Source organism: Hypanus sabinus, chromosome 6 (genome assembly GCF_030144855.1).
Source record: "Hypanus sabinus isolate sHypSab1 chromosome 6, sHypSab1.hap1, whole genome shotgun sequence".
In the NCBI taxonomy this organism is placed as follows: Eukaryota; Metazoa; Chordata; class Chondrichthyes; order Myliobatiformes; family Dasyatidae; genus Hypanus; species Hypanus sabinus.
Genome location: NC_082711.1, coordinates 857471 through 881630, shown reverse-complemented (window position 1 = coordinate 881630; position 24160 = coordinate 857471). Strand labels below are relative to the sequence as shown.

Sequence of the window (24160 nt, the reverse complement as noted above, 5' to 3'; positions counted from 1 at the left end):
GGATATTAATAATACTTTTCAAGATTTTTATTCTGATCTTTATAGGTCTCAATTTCCCGCAGATTCCTCCAAAATGGAAGCTTTTTTACATAAGATTAAATTTCCACAAATTTCTGATAAAGATCAACAGATGCTTGATGCTCCAATTACTGAGCATGAAATTCAAAAAGCTATTTTATCAATGCAATCAGGTAAAGCTCCCGGACTTGATGGTTATTCAGTGGGATTTTTCAAAAAATTTTAAAGATTACTTTCTCCATATCTTTTGGAAATGTTTCATGAATCCTTTGAGAAGGGTAATTTACCTTCTTTTTATGAAGCATCTATTTCCTTGATTCTTAAAAAAGATAAAGACCCTGTTGAATGTTCTTCATATAAACCTATTTTGGTATTAAATGTGGATGCAAAAATGCTTTCTAATATAATGGCTAACCACTTGGAAAATATTTTAATTAAAATTATCTCTATGGACCAAATGGGCTTTATCAAAGGCCGTTACTCTTTCTCTAATGTTCGGAAATTGATGAACATTATTTATTCACCATTATCTAAGCAACCTCAATGTGTTATCTCTCGATGCAGAAAAGGCATTCGATAGAGTTGAGTGACCATTCTTGTTCAAAATATTAGAAAAATTTGGTTTTGGCAATAATTTCAATAGATGGATTCAAACAATCTATAACAACTCTATTGCCATGGTCTTCAGATCAACATGTAATTGCATTTGTTACATTGTTGGCAAGAAGGGCTATTTTATTAAAATGAAAAGATATCGCTTCCCCTACATTGATTGAATGGTTTTCTCAAGTAATGTTATGTCTCAGCTTGGAAAAAATTATAAGTAGAACTTTTGAACCTTGATTTGATTCTGAGAGAAGATGGGGTTCTTTTGCCAAATATTACCATATAATTTGAATTATTCTATATGATTTCCTTCCAATTTTATTATCTTTTTTAAAAAAAATGTGAATTGGCGGTTGATGAATTTTATTTTCTATATATTTAGATGATGGTTAAATGTATTCCCTCTGGGGGTTGATTCCTAATGGGTTTTTTTTCTCAGTTTGATGGGGTTCTTTTTTTCCTTCTTTTTCTATATATAATTTTTTTTTTCATTTTTATATATTATGATTAGTTTTTTTCTTCTTCAGCTCTATTAATTGTATACATATTAATTTGTTGATATTTTGTATAATTCTATAGTTGTAGAAGATAATGTATTAATAAAAAGATTCTAAAAATGAAAATAAAAAGATATAGTCACCGCTGCCTTTTGACTGTAGCAAAGGGTTTTATGGGTGTTTCAAAGTACGTCATTATAGGTCACGGGATGTCATATCATGTTTAAATTTAGAGAAGATCTGATCTTCAGTTTTTGAATCTAGTCAAGACTTTTATACATTGTGTGGACCATTTTTGAGTTATTTTCAAAACCTTTGCTCTGTTGTAAAAGTACAGATGGTGGCTAATAATTTATTTTATTATATGGTAAGGGTTTCCCCCCACTTTTTTCTTGCTTTTCCTAACAGCTCTGACTTTGGTAGTGGGTTTAGATTTTTTTTCTGTATAACAAAATTATTATATTTCAATATTACAATTTAATTTAATTTTTATTAATACAGGGTTTTGTGATTGTAACTATTTTTAATACAATGTATTTGGTACTTTTTTACTTATAATACATATCTTCTTGTGCTCTGTATTCCTTTATGCAGAAACTAATAAAAATATTGAAAGAGAAGTACGTCATTACAATAAGATTTAATGGTCTCTTGTTATTGGGTGGCAGTTAGATCTGTCCCAATCCTGCACATGCTGATGGTGATCAGCAGTATGCGACCGCTCGAAACAGAGCTGCCCTGTCCTGCCCCTTTGCTCCAGTTGGTGTCACTGCTGAAGCTGGCCATGCGCATGTGCCGTGCTGTCTTGTCCTGACTTCCATGATGGTGGATCAGCTCTTGGGTGAAAGCGGGGCTGTTGATTTTGGTGAATGAGCAATTTTATATGAATATATAACCCTGAACTTCTGCATTCTGTATTCTGTAAGTTAGCGCATTTTAAGTCGAGTTTGCCAAAAAAGTTCCACTGTAGTGCACCGTTTGCACTAATTGGAGGTCATAAACGGACAGACAGATCATGAGAGTTTTAATAGTATATAGATAGATACTAGATGGCAAGCATTTAGGATAAAAGGGGTAAATTCAAAGATGATATGCAAGGTGGAATGCACAACAGTGTTATAGATAAATACAATAGAGATATTTAAGAGGCTCTTAGATGAACAGACCAATGAGCAGAGAACGTATGAGTTTAGGCGTTGTGTGGGCAGAAAGGATTAGTTTATTTAGACAATAGCTCAGTTTATTCATTTGGTACTACACCGAGGGCCAAGGGGCCTGTTCCTATGTTGATGCGCACTGTGAAAACAAGGGCAGTTCAGGAATAATTACAATGCTGTGCATGAGAAGTACACTCACTGATTTGATTCCATTTTTGTTGAGGAACAAAGATCAAAAAAGACAGGACAACTGTAACTGTCTATATATGGACCTTTTACAAGATCCCACATGGGCGACTGGTTCAGAAGGTGAAAATATACCTGATTAATTGTATCTAAAATTGACAATGAAGAAGGTTATTAAGGTTTATACAGGGATCTTGATCAGCTGGAAATGTGGGCTAAGGAATGGCAAATGGAGTTTAAAATCAGATAAGTGCAGGGTGTTACTTCTTGGGGTCACAAATGAGGATGGGATTTTCACTGTGAACTGTAGGGCCCTGGGGTGTGTTGAAAAACAGAGGCATCTTATCCCTCAGATATATGGTTCCCTGGAAGTGTTTCTCAGGTAGACAGGGTGGTGAAGGAGGCTTTTGGCATGCTGGCCATTAGTCGGGGTAATTATTTTGGAAGTTGGCATATTTCGTTGCAGTTGCAAAAGGCGTTAATGTGGCTGCACTTGAAATATTGTGCTCAGTTTTGGTCACCCTACTATAGGAAAGATGCCACTAAACAACAAAATCCTTTTTGAAGAACAAAAGGATGACAGGAGTGAAGGTAGGACTGATTAGAGGTAAAAGTGGGAAGATGTGCCTGGAGGCTGTGGAAGTGAGCGAGGTCCTCAATGAATACTTCTCTTTGGTATTCACCACTGAGAGGGAACTTGATGGCGGTGAGGACAATATGAGTGAAGCTGATGTTCTGGAGCATGTTGATATTAAGGGAGAGGAGGTGTTGGAGTTGTTAAAATACATTAGGACAGATAAGTCCCTGGGGACTGACGGAATATTCTCCAGGCTGCTCCACCAGGCGAGGGAAGAGGTTGCTGAGCCTCTGGCTAGAATCTTAATGTCCTCGTTGTCCACGGGAATGGTACCAGAGGATTGGAGGGAAGTGAATGTTGTCCCCCTGTTCAAAAAAGGTAGTAGGGATAGTCCATGTAATTATAGACCAGTGAGCCTTACGTCTGTGGTGGGAAAGCTGTTGGAAAAGATTCTTAGAGATAGGATCTGTGGGCATTTAGCGAATCATGGTCTGATCAGGGACAGTCAGCGTGGCTTTGTGATGGGCAGATCATGCCCAACAAGCCTGATAGAGTTTTTTTGAGGAGGTGACCAGGCATATAGATGAGGGTAGTGCAGTGGAAGTGATCTACATGGATTTTAGTAAGGCATTTGACAAGGTCCCACATGGTAGGCTTATTCATAAAGTGGCATGGGATCCAGGGAAGTTTGGCCAGGTGGATTCAGAATTGGCTTGCCTGCAGAATGCAGAGGGTTGTGGTGGAGGAAGTACATTCAGATTGGAGGGTTGTGACTAGTGGTGTCCCACAAGAATCTGTTCTGGGACCTCTGATTTTTATTAACGACCTGAATGTGGGGGTAGAAGGGTGGGTTGACAAGCTTGCAGAGGACACAAAGGTTGGTGGTGTTATAGATAATGTAGAGGATTGTTGAAGATTGCAGAGGGACATTCATAGGATGCAGGAGTGGCAGATAGAGTTCAACCCGGAGAAGTGTGAGGTGGTACACTTTGGAAGGACAAACTCCAAGGCAGAGTACAAAGTAAATGACAGGATACTTGGTAGTGTGGAGGAGCAGAGGGATCTGGGGGTACATGTCCACAGATCCCTAAAAGTCACCTCACAGGTAGATAGGGTAGTTAAGAAAGTTTATGGGGTGTTAGCTTTCATAAGTCGAGGGATAGAGTTTAAGAGTCACAATGTAATCATGCAGCTCTATAAAACTCTAGTTACGCCACACTTGGAGTACTGTGTCCAGTTCTGGTCACCTCACTTTAGGAAGGATGCGGAAGCAATGTAAGGGTACAGAGGAGATTTACCAGGATGCTGCCTGGTTTAGAGAGTATGGATTATGATCAGAGATTAAGGGAGCTAGGGCTTTACTCTTTGGAGAGAAGGAGGATGAGAGGAGACATGATAGAGGTGTACAAGATATTAAGAGGAATAGACAGAGTGGACAGCCAGCGCCTCTTCCCCAGGGCACCACTGCTCGGTACAAGAGGATATTGCTTTAAGGTAAGGGGAGGGAAGTTTAAGGGGGATATTAGAGGAAGGTTTTTTACTCAGAGAGTGGTTGGTGCGTGGAATGCACTGCCTGAGTCAGTGGTGGAGACAGATACACTAGTGAAGTTTAAGAGACTACTAGATAGGTATATGGAGGAATTTAAGGTGGGGGGGTTATATGGGAGGCAGGTTTTGAGGGTTGGCACAACATTGTGAGCCGAAGGGCCTGTAATGTGCTGTACTATTCTATGTTCTATGTTAAACTGGAGAGATAAGGATGCTGTTAGGACTTCAGAGATTGATTCATGGAGAGAGTTTGGACAGGTTGGTACTGTTTTCACAGCAGGATAGCAGAATAAGGTATAATCTTCTAGCCACAAACAAGAGAAAATCTGTAGAGGCTGGAAATCCAAGCAACACACACAAAATACTTGAGGAACTCAGCAGGCCAGGCAGTATCTATGGAGTACGGTCGACATTTCGGGTTTAAACCCTTCAGCAGGACCGATCTTCTTGAGCAGTCTTTTTCTCAGTGTTAGGAATGGAGAACTGAGGGCATAAGTTTAAGTAGAGAGGGGAGAGATTTAGTAGGCAACTTTCTCACCCAAGGGTGGTGGGTAAATGGAATGAGCTGCGAGAGGAAGTGGTTGTGGCAGGAGCAATCACGACATTTAAAAGATATTTGGATCAGAAAGTTTTAGAGGGATTTGGGCCAAACAAATGCTGGTAAATAGGACTCACTTAGATGGAAAGGATGGTCAGCAGTTGGACCGAAGGGCCTGTTCTCATAGTTCATGACTCTACAAAACATTGGTTAGACCACATAGAGTATTATGTGCATATCTGGTCTCTACACCATAACCTTGAAGAACATGTGCAGTAGATTCACCTGGACTTCAGTTATGGGAAGAGATTAGCTTTGTTTTCCCTGAATGGTGATCTAAATATGGTATTTAAGATCAAAGGGCAGACAATCAGAATCTGCTGACCATGGCTGGGGTATCAAAAACAAAAGGGCATAGGTTGATAACTCCACCATAGATGGTCCCAAGCCCAGCTGCACCAGGCATGGGGTCAGCAACCCCATCCTTTAAAACCCCAGTGCTACACAACAGAAGCTCTGAAGACTACTTCTCTGGGAGAGGAATGATACACCAAGAAGATGGGTAACACCTTGAAACAATGCAAAAGACTGGCCTAGCGCAGAGGACTCTGGCAAGCTACTGTAAGCAGACAATGTCCCAGTAGGGATGATGGTGTTTAAAAAGAAGAAAACTAGGTTGATGATGAAAAGGAACAGTTTTAAAGGGACTTTGAGATGCAAGTTGTTTACTGATACCTGGATTTCACTGCTGGATAGTATGGAGTCAGATATAGTCATTTTAGCCTTAAATTAGCAAGTCATTGAAATTTACAGCTGGAACCAGGATGAATGCAACTGGATAAAAGGTCAAAATGGAAGCAGTGGGATGAAGGGCCTGTTTCAGTGCTGTATAACTCTAGGCACTGCTAAAGCTGTCTGCTCACCACCACAATCAGGGAAGAACAATAAATGCTAAGATTTCAAAGATCAATCAATAAGAAGAGCAAACAGCTGACCTGGGAGATGCAAGGAGGATTTCTGGAGCTCGATACCATCGAGTAGCCACATACTCTGTCAGTGCTGGGTTTCCCTGCTCCTCTTGTATCTGGTTGATGCAGCGAGCCAGTCCAAAGTCACACAATTTGACAAAGCAGTCTGAATCCAGGAGAATGTTTGAAGGCTGGGAGGGTGGTGACAACAGTACCCAAGGTTAGTGCACACAGTTCAGGAGCAGGGGTGGGTGTTAAAAGTCACAGCTGAAAACAGAACAAAGGTGGTGTAGAGTGACAGGACAGTAGCTGAAAATGGAAGCAGAGAGAATTATATTTATTCAAGTTACAGTCCAGACATGCCCTTCTAGCCTAACGAGCTGCACAACCAGAAACCCATCTATTTAACCCTAACCTAATCATGGGAAAATTTACAATGTCCACTTAATCTACTAACCTCAACGTCTTTGAAATGTGGGAGGAAATCGGAGCATCCGGAGGAAACCCACATGCTCACAGGCATAGGGGTGGTGGTGTAGGGTAACATATATGGGTGAAATGTACATAATTCATTACCACCTACATTGAGCTGGGATTTCACTTTAAAAGGCTGGTCTGACATGATGACGTTATTACGCAAGGATGTTTAACATACTTTGGTGGTGTAGGTTTCGGAATTCAATAAAATGTTTAGTGGGTTTTGTTAAACATAAAATACCTCTGTAAACCTATGTAGTCCTCAGGGTCGGCCAGCATGAGTTTGTCTAGTGGAAGACAGCCTCTGGCCCAGCCAAACTGAGAAATCTCGTTCGTGTGGATGTTGCATGATGTGCTGCCCGTTTACAAATCCGTACTGCAGAATATCAGAAAGTACACCATATGCAATTAAACGATTGATCTTTATCAATCTTAATCTGACTATAGGGTTTGTAAAGAAAATAACAAGAAAAAGGGCCCATTTTAATGAAACAGTCTAAGGTGCAGGTTGAAGCTCACAGTTCCATCCATTCATTTCCCATCGACCTCCTCCAAGCTTTGCTGACCACCCCCCCCCCCCCCCCCGGACCCTCACTCTAAGTCCACTCTGTCCAGCGGTCTACCAACTCTCTCCATTTGCATCTTCCCTCCCTATCTCTTGCCAACAAAAGACCACAAAATCCCTTCTCTCAGACCAACAAGAAAGAACAACATGCCTCTCATTGGCTGGTCAACATTCTAAAGCCCGTTATCTCTAGTCATAACTGAGACATTGCTGCTACAGAAAAACCATCACATTAGCAGTGAAACATTACAGCACATTACACTCTCCCCCCCACCAAATTTAGACATGTTCTCATGACGTTGAGTTAATTTGCCAACCCTTCCTGCAAAACACAAAGTCCAACTCAGAGGTAAATGACAGTGACATAGCTCCCCAAAACGATAGAGGTCACACTCTGTTCCCCTGGTGCTATGCAGGCCAGCCTATCCGATGGTCTTCTAATTCTCTGAGACCCCCGTTCCCCCTCACCTAACTCTTCAATTTCAGAAACTACTGGGGATACTTCTGATACGTTTGGTCTACCTGGCGAGGCCGTCCCCAGCCAATCATTCACCTGCTATTTGGGCCCCTCTGTCACGTGGCCAAGCCCTACTTCATCCCTTGCAGGGTCCCGCTGCAACCCAGGCTGTCCATGTCCACAGACAGCTCCCCCCCTCCAACACTTCACCTGACTCAACAGAAGAAGGGCTGGAAGTCTCTTCCTCAATCAATGGGGAGTTAGCAATACCACACATCCAGGTCCTCATCCTCCGAATCAGTATCCCTCTCAGGGGTGGGATGGGGGCTAGCCTAACCTCTCCCACTGTGGGCCCTGCAGTTACCCCGTGTTTCTGCAAAATACAGTTACTAGGTGTAAGCTCCAAGTTGGGCTCTGGGCCTACCTGAACCTCTTGTCCCAGCGCAGAAGGTGGTTCCAATGGAGAATCTTGACAAGCCCATTCCCATTCTCTGGTTTCACCCAGAAAACTGGTAGGTTTGGCATCTGACTCTCCACCACATAGGGTGTATCCACCCAACGGTCAGCCAACTTATGTTTCCCAAGTAGACCCAAATTCCTTATGAGGAGGAGTAGTAGTTGGGAGAACTTCATCGTTTGATCATACTTCTTATTTCCTTGATTCTGCTTAGCAGCTACGACCCCAGCTATTTCATATGCCCTTTTCAGCTCTCTTCTCATATCAGACACATACTTTAGATAAATCTTCGGTGGTAAGTCGCCCTTGTCAGTCCCAAAGCAAAGGTCAATAGGCAACCTCACCTAGGTCCCAAACATCAGATAGTTTGGCGGGTACCCAATAGCTTCATTTCAGGTACAATTGTAACTGTGAACCAGGTGTCCAATATGTTGACTCCACCTGCTCTTCTTGCTGACCTCCAGGCTCACGAGCATATCTAGCAAGGTCCAATTAAACCTCTCTGGCTGGGGAATCACCCTGTAGGAGATAAGCATTGTCCTCGTCTTCACAACTCCAAGCATGTCCAGTAAGTCGTGGATGAGTCTGCTCTCGAAATTCCGTCCCTGATCACTGTGTAGCTGCCTGGAAAGGCATAATACATGAAATACTTCTCCCATAACACTTAGGCCACGGTGGACATCCTCTGGTCCTTGGTAGGAAAAGCATATCTGGTTTGGTGGTCCATGATGACTAAGATATTTGCCATGTCGCTGGCACTGGGTTCTATTGACAGGGTATCCATACACACCAGGTCCAGGGGACCCACAAACTGCAAATGGGACAAGGGAGCTGCCTGCGTAGGCAGCTTCTTCCGCCATATGCATCAAATGCATGACTTGCAATATTCTTCAACCTCCGACTTCATTTGGGGCCAGTAAAACTATTCTCTGAGTAACCCATAGGTCTTTTCAAACCCCAAATGTCCAGAAACATCATGAAGTAACTTCAACGCAATCCTCTGATACTTCTCCGGCAGAACCAACTGGCAACGCTGAGGTCGTTCCTGGGGTGACGTGACCCCAGTATAGGATCTGAATCTGCAGCTCCAACCAAGGCCAGTCTCTCAGTAATGGAGACACCATCACATGTTTCGTTTCTCTGCCTGAGCCATTTCTCCCTTTTTGACCTCTGACCAAATGGTGTCAATGCCAGGGTCATCTCGCTTAGCAGCTGCCACTTCCCCAGATAGCCAGGACATCAAGGGGGTTGGGATGAAGGCAGGGGAATGGGATGACTGGATGAAGAGGATCAGTCCATGATTGAATGGCAGAGCAGACTCGAGGGGCCGAATGGCCTACTTCTGCTCCTATATCTTATGGTCTGACAATCTAACTCAATTCTGGCAGCTGATTTGTCTTCAGAGCAGTCAGGTTACAGTAAACTTAGGGAGTGGCGTCATCAGAAGCTCCCAAGTGATCCACCACTTGAACCTGCTCCTCCTTTCCCACTGCTTTCATGGTGATAGGAAACTGACACATGGCCTTTACCCCAGGGGCAGGAACACCCTCCCACTCCTCGTCCCTGTCCAGACCCTCATGTGTCCGTTGCGGCAAAGCATCAGCGTCAATGTTCCTGCTTCCCAGCCAGGCTGAAATCATAGGCAGACAATGCTGCCAGCTACCGATGGCCTGTGGCATCCAGTTTTGCGGAGGGCAGGATATAAGTTAGGGGGTTGTTGTCCGTCTGCACCTCAAACTTGGCCCCATACAGGTAGTCACTCAGTTTATCCACTACCGCCCATTTCAACGCCAGAAATTCCAAAGTGCGTAGGATAGCTTTTCTCGGAGGGCAACAGACTCCAGCTGACAAACGCAATGGGTCTCAACCCGGTGCCCCGGTCCTGATGCAGGATGCCCCCCAAGCTCTCTCAGCTGGTATCCATATGCAGTACATACAGCAATCGGGGGTCCACAAAAGCCAGCACTGGCGCCTGGGTCATCAACTCCTTCAGCAACTGAAAGGCCTCCTTACATTTTGCGTCCCTCCTCAGTCCAAAGGGCTCTGATGGGCTAAGGCATTCTCCACCCTCTTGTCCTTTTTTATCCCTTCCTTTCTTCCCCAAGGAAAGGTAACCACACAGAAGCTAATTCAATGGGTGACTCACTTTCACATAATCCTTCACGAACCTCCGGTAGTAACCATAGAACCCAAGGATTGAGTGCAGAGCACTCACAGTCTGGGGTCTTGGCCAAGTGGTAACTGCCTCTATCTTAGATGGACGTAGCTTCTCCATCCTGTGAGACTTTGTGCCCAACATAGCTGACAGACCTTTTGCAGATCTGGCACTTGTCCCAAGAAAGTTTTAACCCTTCAGCTTTCAGGCAGCCCAGCATCTTCACTAGCCTCGCTTCATGTTCTTCCAAGGTGAATCCAAACACTATGAGGTCATCCAAATACACCAATACCTGGAGCAAGTTCATATCCCCCACCGGCTTCTCCATGACCTGCTGGAAGGTTGCAGGGGCTCTCGATTTACCCTGGGGCATCCTTTCGAACTGGAAGAATCCCAGGGAACAAATAAATGCCATCTTCTCTTTGTCAGCCTCAGTCATGGGGATCAGGTAATATCCACTCCTCAAATCCAGCACACTGAACCACTTCACAACACTCAGACAGACCAGTGTGTCTTCAGTTCTCGGGACCGTATATTGGTCAGGGACGGTACGCCTGTTCAGAGTTCTCTAGTCCACACACATCCATACCTTCCCATTCTTCTTTCAGGCCACTGCTATTAAGGACGCATAGGGGCTTTGGGACTCAGTAATGATCCCAGCTTCCTTTGTTACGCCTGTTGTCCCCTCCTTTGTGAGAATCGCAAGATCACTATTGATTTGGGTCAGGAGACACAGGAAATGAGAGAGAGACGTGCGGAATGTCTCGTTCCCCGGCGATATAAAGCTACGGGACACGGCCATTGTCTCTTGAAGACGAACTTGTGTATTGCAATACTGGGCTACGTGGAAGCCCTCAGGCAAAGTGGGTTGGTTGAGGGAGGGATTGCATCACCCCCAAACTGATTGACATCTGAGATCCTGTGAGTCAGGATAAAAGAGGGTCTGTGGGAACAGCCCCTCAGACGCACCAGAAGAAACGCTAGCGATCCCGTAATAGCAGAAGCTGGTGGGAGGCCACGTGCGTTCGGTTCCATTTTGCCCCGGAAACCAGTGCCCTTACAACGGAAAAACGGCTTTTAGCTAACAACGGGGAAACCAACTCCCAAAGGACTCAAAGGATTAGCACCATCAAAGAACTGGGCAAGTTTAACCCGTCTCTCTCTCAACCCCAAAATGCTGCAGCTTGAACGAACTAACAGTGACTTTTATATTTCCATCAGACAATACATTATCCCCTAGACAACGATAGTTATTTCTTACTGATTATTATTATACCCACACTTTTAGATTTAGTATTGATGACGTATATTACCTGTATGATTGCATTGATCTTATTTTTGTGTCTCATTATCAATAAATACTGTTAAAAATAGTACCATCAGACTTCAACGGACCTCTCTATCTTTGCTGGTAAGTGACCCAGTTACGGGGTTCGTAACACCTTCAACTTACACAAATGCTGCTGAACGTCTTCCACTTCTGCAAGGGCCAATCTCCACAATCTCTCTCTAAATGGGGTGCCCTCCGTCACCCAGATAGTGTAACGAGTGCTCTTGGAACAACCCACATCAAATTCGTCAGTGGAAAAGACACCTTCTAGCTTCAACATTTTCCCTATCAACCTCCTCTTCCAGCCCGCAGGAACTGGGGAGTCCCCGAAGTTGAATGACTCAGCGGTCAACTTTCCCTCTTTTTCCAGTAGCTTCTCCCCGGTTTGTCTCACAGGGACACTGGACATTACCATCACCGGGAACAGATGCACCAGGGACATCCCCGCCTGTAAGTGACCTCCCTCTTCGTAGTGTTCCTGACAATCACTGCTATCCTGCTTACCTGTACAACCAGGTAAGCAGTTCGAGACTCACCAGTACCCCAGCACAAAATCCCAACTCCCCCTTGTGGTCTTCTGGAGCATCCACTAAGAGGGCCTTGTGCCCAGGCACTCCAGGAAATTTGGGGGTCCCCGTTACTCTCACCACTTTCCTGGGTAGTACCACCACTGGTTTTAACTGGGTGAAACACACAGCCCTTCGCCTAAATTTGGTGTCCGACCCAATGCAGCCACGCACTTCCACAAAAGCAGCTTGAAACACTGGGTGCACAGACAATATTCCCAGAAAGCTCTCTCCAGCCTTCTCTTTGCTGGCTCCCATGAGCCTCCTGACAAGAGGGGTGTTGGTCCCCTCCAGAAATGAAATGACACCCTTCTCAGCAGGGTCCGGACAAGCCAGCACTAATGTACCAAGAACCTCAGACACTCAGACCACATTGGCCCCTGAGAACTCAAGTTTACTGTAAAACAAACGGTACAACAATGTGACCTGCAACCCGGTATCAAGTATGGCTTTAGCATAAATACCCTCCATCCATAGCGACACACTGGAGGATGGTCCCACTAAGCCATCAGGAATTGGGTCTGTCGCTTTGGGGGGGGTTCCTTGATATATTGCTGGGAACGTGTTCCCCAGAGACACCAGTCTGTTCCCTCACTGGATCTCCTCCAAGTTTCTCAATACCTCTGTCTCTTAGGTACCCAAGGGCTCACTCTCCGAGGGGCTTCCCACCGCTCACACTCCCGCCTGAAGTATCCCTCTTCACCACAATTATAACAGACTATACCAGCTGCCACCCCTCCTTCTCGCGGAACCCCGGCTACCCGCAGCCCTCCACATAGTCTGTCCCCTTAGAGGGTCCACCTCTCTACCAATCCTATCATACGCGGGCTCCACACCCGCTGTTAACACCCAGGATATCTCAGTTCTCAACTCTGCCACAATCTCCTTTACCATTCCCCAGGTTGGGCTAGCCATAGTTACTTCACCACAGGGGCACACTACCGAGGACTGTACCCTGCTGATGGAGCCCTCCCGCACTTCCAACATGTTCTCCTCCTCCCGTACCTCTCTGATCAGCTCAATAAAAGAGTGAGGGGGCGCGTCTTACGAGACTGACAGAGACCCCAAGCAATCGGGTCCTGGGACTGGGCAACCTTGGCTATCTGGTCCATTCTTAACTGATCCACCTCAGCCGCCTGAATGAACCCTCTGCACTGCAAGTCTTTTTTTTTCTATCTCAATAAGCCCAGTCATGAAGGTCATCTGCGGCTGCAAAACAGACAATGCCAGCCCTGTGTTTTTGCCATGCTCGCTTTGGGAGGAACACCCAGAGATGCCAACTACCTTGCAGCTTTGACAGTGCCAGTGTATTGGGTCATCACAGGTCTGTGAACACTGTGGGTTCCAACTGCCAGGGTCAGCTACTATACATTACAGACACCCTTTCAGAGCAACGGTTCCTGTGTAACACGGGTGTTCAAGTGGGTGTACTGCCAGCATTCGCCTACTGATGAGAAGGTAAAAAGTGACAAAACCTCACTGGAGTTTGCCAGCGACATCACAATGCTCTGCTTCAGTGGGTGATGTTACACCTGGAACTTTGTCCTGGCTAAAGTGGCTAGACTCTGTTCGGTGCAGATTTCCTGTGTGCCCAAGGACTGTTAGTTTTTCTTAAGAATTGCCGGCTAATGGATTTCAAGGACTGTGGGTCATTATCCTTCCCCCCTAGTAAGTTCCTCACTACAACTCTGTCAAGCTCATGTGCCTCTATGTATGAGTTGACCGCTGGGTGAATTCCCAGACCTCATCAAGCCCACATTATCCACTATAGTCGCAAGACATAGGGTTGAACGCCACATTCCTACAACTGGCTGCCAGTCCATGTCTGCGTGCATAAATTGAACCCAGAAGAGCTGGCAACTGTGAAGGTTGAGTTGGCCAACATGGAAAGTCTCAGAATTGAACACTGGTACAATGGGTTTCACTTCATGGTCTCCAAGTCCGATGATGGTTGCCGTCCATGTGGTGATTCCTGACACCTTAACGAGGTCACCACCCCTGACAGTTAACTGGTCCCACGCATTCAAGACTTTTCAGCACATTTAGCCAAAAAGTTAATTTTTTCCAAAAGTCAATCAAGTTAGGGGCTACTATCAGGTGCGTGCATACTCAAGAGGACATTCCCAAAATGGCTGTGATAACCCCATTTGGTCTTTCTGAGTTTCTGTGCATGCTGTTTGGACTGAAAAATGCAGCACAGACTTTCCAATGGCTGATGGGCTTCGTATTAAAAGCATTAAGATTTTCTTTTTGATCAGCAAGATGACATACTTGTCACCAATGCGTCCAAATCTGAACACATATCTCATCTCCACACTCTTCAAGCACTTAAACCAACATGGTTTAATTATTAACCCTGCTAATTGCCAGTTTGCATTGCAACCATTGACTTTCTTGGCCATTACATCCCCGCAGAAGGTGCAAAACCCCTCCCATCAAAGGCAGCCACTATTACAGGTTTCCCACTGCACTGCACTACTAAAAGAAACTACAGGAATTTTTAGGCAATGTGATTTTCTACCACTGTTTCATTCTGCAAGCTGCTGAACTTATGCTTCCTCTGGTTAGTATGCTTAAAGGCAATACCCCTAATCAAGCCAGTGGACATGACCAGGGCATTTGATGATACCAAATGAGCTCTTCCTAATGTGACCTTACTGATACACCCACTCCCCAAGGCACCCATAGCCATTACAACTGACACCTCAGACTATGGTCGGAAGCATATGCAGCCACTTGCCTTCTTCAGTTGGCAGCTCCATCCCCCCGAAAGGAAGTACAGCATGTGTGACCATGAGCTTCTCAGTCTCTATCTGGCTGTTTTCTTCTAGAGGGTCACCATTTCACAACGTTTATTGACCACAAACCCTTCATGCATGCCATGGACAAAATATCAGACCCTTGGTTCTGCAGGGCCAGAACACCACGGGGCCTACATATCCAAGTTCACAACTGATGTACAACATACCATGGGGAAAAAATAATGCTGGTGGCCGATTCTCTCTCACGGCCAGCCATTGATGCCGTACATAGGGGTTGGTTATGCTGGCATGGCAGCTGACTGAAGTTACTGATCCAGAGGTCCAGGCTTACAGGCCTGAAGTTGGCTGACATTAAGTTCAGGGGAGCTGAGGTTTCTCTCCAGTGCGATGTCTCAGCTGGTTGTCCTTGCCCCATCGTGCCGGCAAACTGAAGACTGATTGTTTTCGACTCCATACATGGCCTCTCGCTTCCAGGCCGCAAGGCCTTGCAGAAACTGGTTGCACTAAAGTTTGCTTGGCGCAACCTCAGGAAGGACACATGTGATTGGACTGCAGCTTATGAAGAGTGCCAGTAAGAAAAAAAACTAACCATTGGCACCTTTTGAGGTCCAGTTTGACCTTGTTGGTCCTCTTCCCCCCTCCTGCGGTTTCACACACCTTATGACCATGGTGGACCACAACACCAGGTGGCCAGAGGTCATCCCTCTAGCATCGACGATGGCCGCAGACGTGGCTTGGCATTCATCAGTACCTGGGCTCCTCAGTTTGGCACCCCATCTGATATTCTCTCTGACCACAGTCCCAAACTCATTTCAGACCTCTGGGCTGCGATGATCCAGAACCTCAGCGTTAGAGTACTTCACACCACAGCATATTCCCTGCAGTCCAATGGCCTATGCGAGTGGCTTCCCACTCCTTAAAAGCCGCTTGGAGGGCTTCCCTGACAAGTGTTGGCATGATTGGCTCCTGTGGGTCCTGCTGGGGCTCAGACCTGTTCCAAAGGTGGACTACAGTCGTCTGCAGATGAGTCAGTATACAACAGACATTACAAGTGCCAGGTAATTTAATTTCTGATGCAATGACCACCTGATCTTGCTCTCAACAGCATTCCACCCTCATCAGTAAATTCCAATACCTTTTCACCTATTCCTACCTCCCACCATGGCGTACAGCACTCTCAGCTTGTATAGGTAACGTAACTGAGAGAAATGTGCTTAATTCACAAGCATCGACAGTGAGTTGGAGTTTCATTTTAAGAGGCTGATCTGGTGTGATGATGTGGCTACATAAGGATTTTTAGCGCACTTTGGTGGTGTAGGTTGTGCAGTTCAATAAAGTGGGTCCAGTGATCACAATAGCATTAGCTTCAATATAATTATGGAGAAGGACAGGACTGGACCTAGAGTTGAGATTTTTGATTGGAGAAAGGCTAACTTTGAGGGGATGCGAAGGGATTTAGAGAGAGTGGATTGGGTCAAGTTGTTTTATGGGAAGGATGTAATAGAGAAATGGAGGTCATTTAAGGGTGAAATTATGAGGGTACAGAATCTTTATGTTCCTGTTAGGGTGAAAGGAAAGGTTAAAGGTTTGAGAGCACCATGGTTTTCAAGGGATATTAGAAATTTGGTTCAGAAAAAGAGGGATGTCTACAATAGATATAGGCAGCATGGAGTAAAGGAATTGCTCGAGGAATATAAAGAATGTAAAAGGAATCTTAAGAAAGAGATTAGAAAAGCTAAAAGAAGATACGAGGTTGGTTTGGCAAATAAGGTGAAAGTAAATCCGAAAGGTTTCTACAGTTATATTAAAAGCAAGAGGATAGTGAGGGATAAAATTGGCCTCTTAGAGAATCAGAGTGGTCAGCTATGTGTGGAACCGAAGGAGATGGGAGAGATTTTGAATGATCTCTTCGGTATTCACTAAGGAGAAGGATATTGAATTGTCTAAGGTGTGGGAAACAAGTAAGGAAGTTATGGAACCTATGACAATTAAAGAGGTGGAGGTACTGGCGCTTTTAAGAAATTTAAAAGTGGATAAATCTCTGGGTCCTGACAGGATATTCCCCAGGACCTTGAGGGAAGATTGTGTAGAAATAGCAGGAGCTCTGACGGAGAACTTTAATATGTCATTAGAAACAGGGATTGTGCCGGAGGATTGGTGTATTGCTCATGTGGTTCCATTGTTTAAAAAGGGTTCTAGAAGGAAGCCTAGCAATTATAGACCTGTCAGTTTGACATCAGTGGTGGGTAAATTAATGGAAAGTATTCTTAGAGATAGTATTTATAATTATCTGGATAGACGGGATCTGATTAGAAGTAGCCAGCATGGATTTGTGCGTGGAAGGTCATGTTTGACAAACCTTATTGAATTTTTTGAAGAAGTTACGAGGAATGTTGACGAGGGTAAGGCAGTGGATGTAGTCTATATGGACTTCAGCAAAGCCTTTGACAAAGTTCCACATGGAAGGTTAGTTAAGAAGGTTCAGTCATTAGGTATTAATGCTGGAGTAATAAAATGGATTCAACAGTGGCTAGATGGAAGATGCCAGAGAGTAGTGGTGGATAATTGTTTATCGGGATGGAGGCCGGTGACTAGCGGGGTGCCTCAGGAATCTGTTTTGGGCCCAATGTTGTTTGTAATATACATAAATGATCTGGATGATGGGGTGGTAAATTGGATTAGTAAGTATGCCGATGATACTAAGGTAGGAGGTGTTGTGGATAATGAGGTGGATTTTCAAAGCTTGCAGGGAGATTTATGCCGGTTAGAAGAATGGGCTGAACGTTGGCAGATGGAGTTTAATGCTGAGAAGTGTGAGGTTCTACATTTTGGCAGGAATAATCCAAATAGAACATACAGAGTAAATGGTAGGGCATTGAGGAATGCAGAGGAACAGAGAGATCTAGGAATAACTGTGCATAGTTCCCTGAAAGTGGAGTCTCATGTAGATAGGGTGGTGAAGAGGGCTTTTGGAACGCTGGCCTTTATAAATCAAAGCATTGAGTACAGAAGTTGGGATGTAATGCTAAAGTTGTACAAGGCATTGGTAAGGCCAAATTTGGAATATTGTGTGCAGTTCTGGTCACCGAATTATAGGAAAGATATCAATAAATTAGAGAGAGTGCAGAGACAATTTACTAGGATGTTACCTGGGTTTCAGCAATTAAGTTACAGAGAAAGGTTGAACAAGTTAGGTCTCTATTCATTGGAGCGTAGAAGGTTGAGGGGGGATTTGATCGAGGTATTTAAAATTTTGAGAGGGATAGATAGAGTTGACGTGAACAGGCTGTTTCCATTGAGAGTAGGGGAGATTCAAACTAGAGGACACGATTTGAGAGTTAGGGGGCAGAAGTTTAAGGGAAACACGAGGGGGTATTTCTTTACTCAAAGAGTGATAGCTGTGTGGAATGAGCTTCCTGTAGAAGTAGTAGAGGCCAGTTCAGTTGTGTCATTTAAGGTAAAATTGGATAGGTATATGGACAGGAAAGGAGTGGAGGGTTATGGGCTGAGTGCGGGTAGGTGGGACTAGGTGAGATTAAGGGTTCGGCACGGACTAGGAGGGCCAAGATGGCCTGTTTCCGTGCTGTGATTGTTATATGGTTATATGGTTAAGGGTTTTGTTAAACATAAAACACCTCACTTTGTTTTATTTACATGTACCTATGGGGCAGCTGCAGCAGGAAGCCTGATGAGACAGGAAAGTGAGAATGCAGTCAGTTCCAGTTAGTACCTTCTGATCCCGGTGGATGACATTCCCCGAGTGGATGTACTTGGTGGCCTTAAGCAGTTGGTAAAGGATGTAACGGATGTGTATGTCTTTCAGGAGGTTTCCTTTCCTTATCACTGCATGCAAATCCGTCTCTGTAACAAGCAAAGGATAGGCCAGTGTCTCTCACAAAGGCAAAAACATCAGAGACTGCAGACACTGACATTTGGAAAATAAACAAGCTGCTGGAGGAACTCAGCAGGTCAGGCAGCATCTGTGGAAAGAAATGGACAGTCAATGTTTGGGGTCAATGCCCTTCTTAAAACATTGATTGTTTATCTCCCTCCACAGATGCTGCCTGACCTGCTGAACTCACGCAGCATTCTGTGTGTCACCCCGATAGAAACCTATTGAGTTTTCAGAATCCACTTTTATCTACACCCACAGGACAGGAGCTCCATCTTAACATACTCCTCCCACCCCCGACACACATACCCGACAGAGATGATCTCCCTATCCCCAATACAAACACTTGCCCTCCTCCCACCCCTGACACACCTACCCAACAGAGACCCTCCCCCAGCCCATTACACAGACATTTCCTCTCCTCCCACCCCTGAAAAAACCAACTGTGTTAGAGACACTCCAAACCCCCACCCCAAAACAGACACTTCCCCGCCTCCCCTTCCATGACACACCAACCTTGTCAGAAGACACCCCTCCCCCTACAGCCACATACACTTCGCCTCTTCCCACCAACACTGAGAGAAACCCCTTCCTCCACTACCATGGCACATTTTCCCTCCTCCCAACCCTGATAAAGAACACTCTATCAGCCCAATACAAACACTTTCCCTTCTCCCATCCCCAACACAACCCCCCCCACCCCTACCCCCGATACAGACACTTCCCATCCCCAATACAGTAACCCTGACAGAGACACTCCCCCTACGCCCAACATAGACACTTTCCCTCCTCCCACATTGTAAGGTAAACAGGATGACCACACATTGTAATTGTATCCTAGTCTACCACTGCCAACACACTGTAATTTACCCAGGTCAACCAATGTCCACACATTGTAATTGTATCCTGGTCTACCACTGCCAACACACTGTAATTTACCCAGGTCGACCACACATTGCAATTGTACCCAGGTCTACTACTGCCAACATTGTAATTTACCCAGTCGACGACTGTCAAAACATTGTAATTGTACACATGTCTACCACTGTCCACACATTGTAATTTTACCCCAGTCTATCACTGCCAACACATTGTAATTTATCCAGGTCGACCAGGTCCACACATTGTAATTGCAACTGGTATAACTATAAGACATAGGAGTAGAATTAGGCCATTTGGCCCATTGAGTCAGCTCTGCCATTCACTAATGGCTGATCCTTTTTTCCCTACTCAGCTCAGTCCCTTCTCCCTGTAACCTTTTATTCAATGTCCAATCAAGAACTAATCAAGCTCTGCCTTAAATATACCCAATGACCTGGGTTCCACAGCTGCCTGTGGTAAAAACTTCAAAAATTCACTACACTCTGGCTAAGAAAATTCTTCCGCATCACTGTTTCAAATGGATCCCCCTCTATCCTGAACCTGTGACCTCTAGTCCTAGATTCCCAATACCATGGGAAACATCCTTTCCATATCTACTTTGTCTAGGCCTTTCAACATTCAAAAGGTTTCAATGACATCCCCGTCACCTTTTCAAATTCCAGCAAATACAGACCCAGACGTATCAAACATCCCTTTCATTCCTGAAATCAATCTTGTGAACCCTTTCTAAACCAGCACATCTTTTCTGGTCGAGGGAAGTGCCTGGTGTGAAGAGAGCTAGTCTTTGGCTCTTCGGCGAGAAGGCTGAATGCCAAGCACAATTGGAGAGGGTGAAGACATTACTGCTAAGCAGTGTGCTATGTGTATGATGTGGGAGGTCAGGGGCACTGATCGTGCCCCCGGCTGCTACAGCTGTGGAAAGTATGTCCAGATTCAGCTTCTGAAGGAGCATGTTGCAGCACTGAAGAAAGAACTGGATGACCTCAGGTTTATCCGCGAAAACGAGGGTTTTCTGGACAGGACCTACAGTGAGGTCGTTACACCGAGGATATCTGAAGAGAGAAAGGGGGCGACGATGAGGAAGGCAAGGATGCTTGAAGTACAGGAGACCCTAGGGGACGTACCTCTCGTAAACAGGTTCACCTTCTTGGAAGCTGTCAGGACAGAAGATACGGCCAGTCTGAGAGCCCGACAGGTTTGCGAGCCGAAAATTGGTGCAGAGGCAGAGCCGAGGAGTCAGACATCAGGAAGAGCCGTGGTAGTAGGGGACTCCATAGAAAGAGGTATGGAAAGGGGTTTCTGCGGCAACAGGCGAGATTTAAGGATGGTGTGTTGCCTCGATGGTGCGAGGATCCAGGACATCAATAACCGATTGCAGGGAATCCTCAAGGGTGAAGGTGAACAGTCGGAAGTGGTAGTGGATGTCGGCACAAATGACATCGAGAAGAAGAGGAAGCACATTCTGCAGCGGGACTTCAGGGAACTCGGAAGAAGGCTGAAAGGCAGGACTTCCAGGGTGGTTATCTCTGGTTTGCTTCCAGTTCCTCGTGCTGGAGAGGGCAGAAACAGGGAAATAACGGATCTGAATGTGTGACTGAGGAACTGGTGCAGGAAGCAAGGATTTACATTCTTGGACCACTGGGATCTGTTTTGGGGTAGGGATGAATTGTACAAAAGGGACGGGTTGCACCTTAATAGGCGGGGGACCAGCATTCTGGCAGACAGGTTTGCCACTGCAACACAGATGTGTTTAAACTAAGTAGTGGGGGGGAGGGGATGAACTCTATATAAGGATGGAGTTAAAGGGAAAGTGAAAATAAGAAAAGTTAAAAAGGACAACAGAATCAATGGAGTAGAAAGCTCAAGAAGAGATCATACAGTATGGCCAAATGAAATAGGAATTGATATAAAAGGTGAGGGGAGTAGCGAATTAAAAGTATTATATATGAATTCACGAAGTATAAGGAATAAAGTGGATGAGCTTGAGGCTCAGGGCCTGGGAAATGAATATTCAAGGATATACATCTTATCGAAAGGACAGACTGACTGGCAGAGGGGGTGGGGTGGCTCTGTTGGTGAGGAATAATATTCAGTTATCTTCTTTGTTGTCTTTTTTGTTATCTTCTGTTGCTCTTTAAAAGCTTCCCAGTCCTCCGGTTTCCCGCTCATCTTTGCTATGTTATATTTCTTCTCTTTTATTTTTACACTGCCTTTTACTTCCCTCGTCAGTCACCCTTACTCCCCCTTAGGATCTTTCTTCCTCTTTGGAATGAACCGATCCTGCACCTTCTGCATTATTCCCAGAAATACCTGCCATTGTTGTTCCCTTGCAAGGGGGGACATAGAATCTGGGGATGTAGAGTCAGTATGGATAGAACTGAGAAATTCTAAAGGTAGAAAGACCCTAATGGGAGTTATCTACAGGCCCCCAAACAGCAGTCTGGATGTAGGGTGCAAGTTGAATGAAGAGTTAAAATTGGCATGTCGCAAAGGTAATGATACAATTGTCATGGGGGATTTCAACATGCAGGTAGACTGGGAGAATCAGAATGGTACTGGACCCCAAAAAAGGGAGTTTGTGGAGTGCCTCCGAGATGGATTCTTAGAACAGCTTGTACTGGAGCCTAACAGGGAGAAGGCAATTCTAGATTTAGTGTTGTGCAATGAACTGGATTTGATCAGGGACCTCGAGGTAAAGGAACCATTAGGAGGTAGTGACCATAATATGATATGTTTTAACCTACAATTTGAGAAGGAGAAAGGAAAATCGGATGTGTCAGTATTACAGTTGAACAAGGGGAACTATGGAGCTATGAGGGAGAAGCTGGCCAAAGTTCAGTGGAACAACACCCTAGCGGGGAAGACCTTGGAACAACAATGGCAGGTATTTCTGGGAATGATGCAGAAGGTGCAGGATCAGTTCATTCCAAAGATCCTAAGAAAGATCCTAAGGGGAGTAAGGGGCAGCCGTGGCTGATGAGGGAAGTAAAGGGCAGTGTAAAAATAAAAGAGAAGAAATATAACACAGCAAAGATGAGCGGGAAACCGGAGGACTGGGAAGCTTTTAAAGAGCAATAGAAGATAACAAAAAAGGCAATACATCAAGAAAAAATGAGGTACAAAGATAAACTAGCCAATATAAAGGAGGATAGTAAAAGCTTCTTTAGGTATGTGAATAGCAGAAAAATAGTTAAGACCAAAATTGGGCCATTGAAGACAGAAACGGGTGAATTTATTATGGGGAACAAGGAAATGGCAGATGAGTTGAACAGGTACTTTGAATCTGTCTTCACTAGGGAAGACACAAACAATCTCCCAGATGTAATAGTGGCCAAAGGAACTAGGGTAAAGGATGAACTGAAGGAAATTTATATTAGGCAAGAAGTGGTGTTGGATAGACTGTTGAGTCTGAAGGCTGCTAAGTCCCAGGGACCTGATGGTCTGCATCCCAGGGTACTTAAGGAGGTGGCTCTAAAAATCGTGGACGCATTGGTAATCATTTTCCAGTGTTCTATAGATTCAGGAACAGTTCCTGCTGTTTGGAGGGTGGCTAATGTTGTCCCACTTTTCAAGAAAGGAGGGAGAGAGAAAACAGGGAATTATAGACCGGTTAGCCTGTCGTCAGTGGTGGGAAAGATGCTGGAGTCAATTATAAAAGCGGAAATTACAACACACTTGGGTAGCAGTAGAAGGATCAGTCCGAGTCAGCATGCATTTATAAAGGGAAAATCATACTTGACTAATCTTCTGGAGTTTTTTGAAGATGTAACTATGAAAATGGACAACAGACAGTCAGTGGATGTAGTGTACCTGGACGTCCAGAAAGCTTTTGATAAAGTCCCACATAGGAGATTAGTGGGCAAAATTAGGGCACATGGTATTGGGGGCAGAGTACTGACATGGATTGAAAATTGGCTGGCTGACAGGAAACAAAGAGTAGTGATTAACGGGTCCCTTTCGGAATGGCAGGCTGTGACCAGTGAGGTACTGCAAAGTTCGGTGCTGGGACCGCAGCTGTTTACAATATACATTAATGATTTAGATGAAGGGATTAAAAGTAACATTAGCAAATTTGCTGATGACACAAAGCTGGGTGGCAGTGTGAAATGTCAGGAGGATGTTATGAGAATGCAGGGTGACTTGAACAGGTTGGGTGAGTGGGCAAATGGATGGCAGATGCAGTTTAATGTGGATAAATGTGAGGTTATCCACTTTGGTGGCAAGAACAGGAAGGCAGATTACTATCTAAATAGAGTCAAGTTAGGAAAAGGGGAAGTACAACGAGATCTAGGTGTTCTTGTACATCAGTCAATGAAAGCAAGCATGCAGGTACAGCAGGCAGTGAAGAAAGCTAATGGCATGCTGGCCTTTATAACAAGAGGAATTGAGTATAGGAGTAAAGAGGTCCTTCTGCAGCTGTACAGGGCCCTGGTGAGACCCCCACCTGGAGTATTGTGCGCAGTTTTGGTCTCCAAATTTGAGGAAGGACATTCTTCTTAATGAGGGAGTGTAGCGTAGGTTC

The 24160-nt window shown here is 44.9% G+C and overlaps 1 protein-coding gene across 2 annotated transcripts in view; it reads right to left on the bottom strand.

The window, feature by feature from the left end:
- mapk15 (mitogen-activated protein kinase 15) overlaps window positions 1-24160 on the bottom strand; it is a 186601-nt gene that overhangs the window by 119808 nt on the left and 42633 nt on the right. For both annotated transcript variants that reach the window (XM_059971520.1, XM_059971521.1), the window contains exons 5-6: window positions 18595-18725; window positions 6123-6286 (exon numbers count right to left, since the gene is read on the bottom strand). In XM_059971520.1, the coding sequence (XP_059827503.1) occupies window positions 6123-6286; window positions 18595-18725 (295 nt within the window). The remainder of the gene's footprint in view (window positions 1-6122; window positions 6287-18594; window positions 18726-24160) is intronic.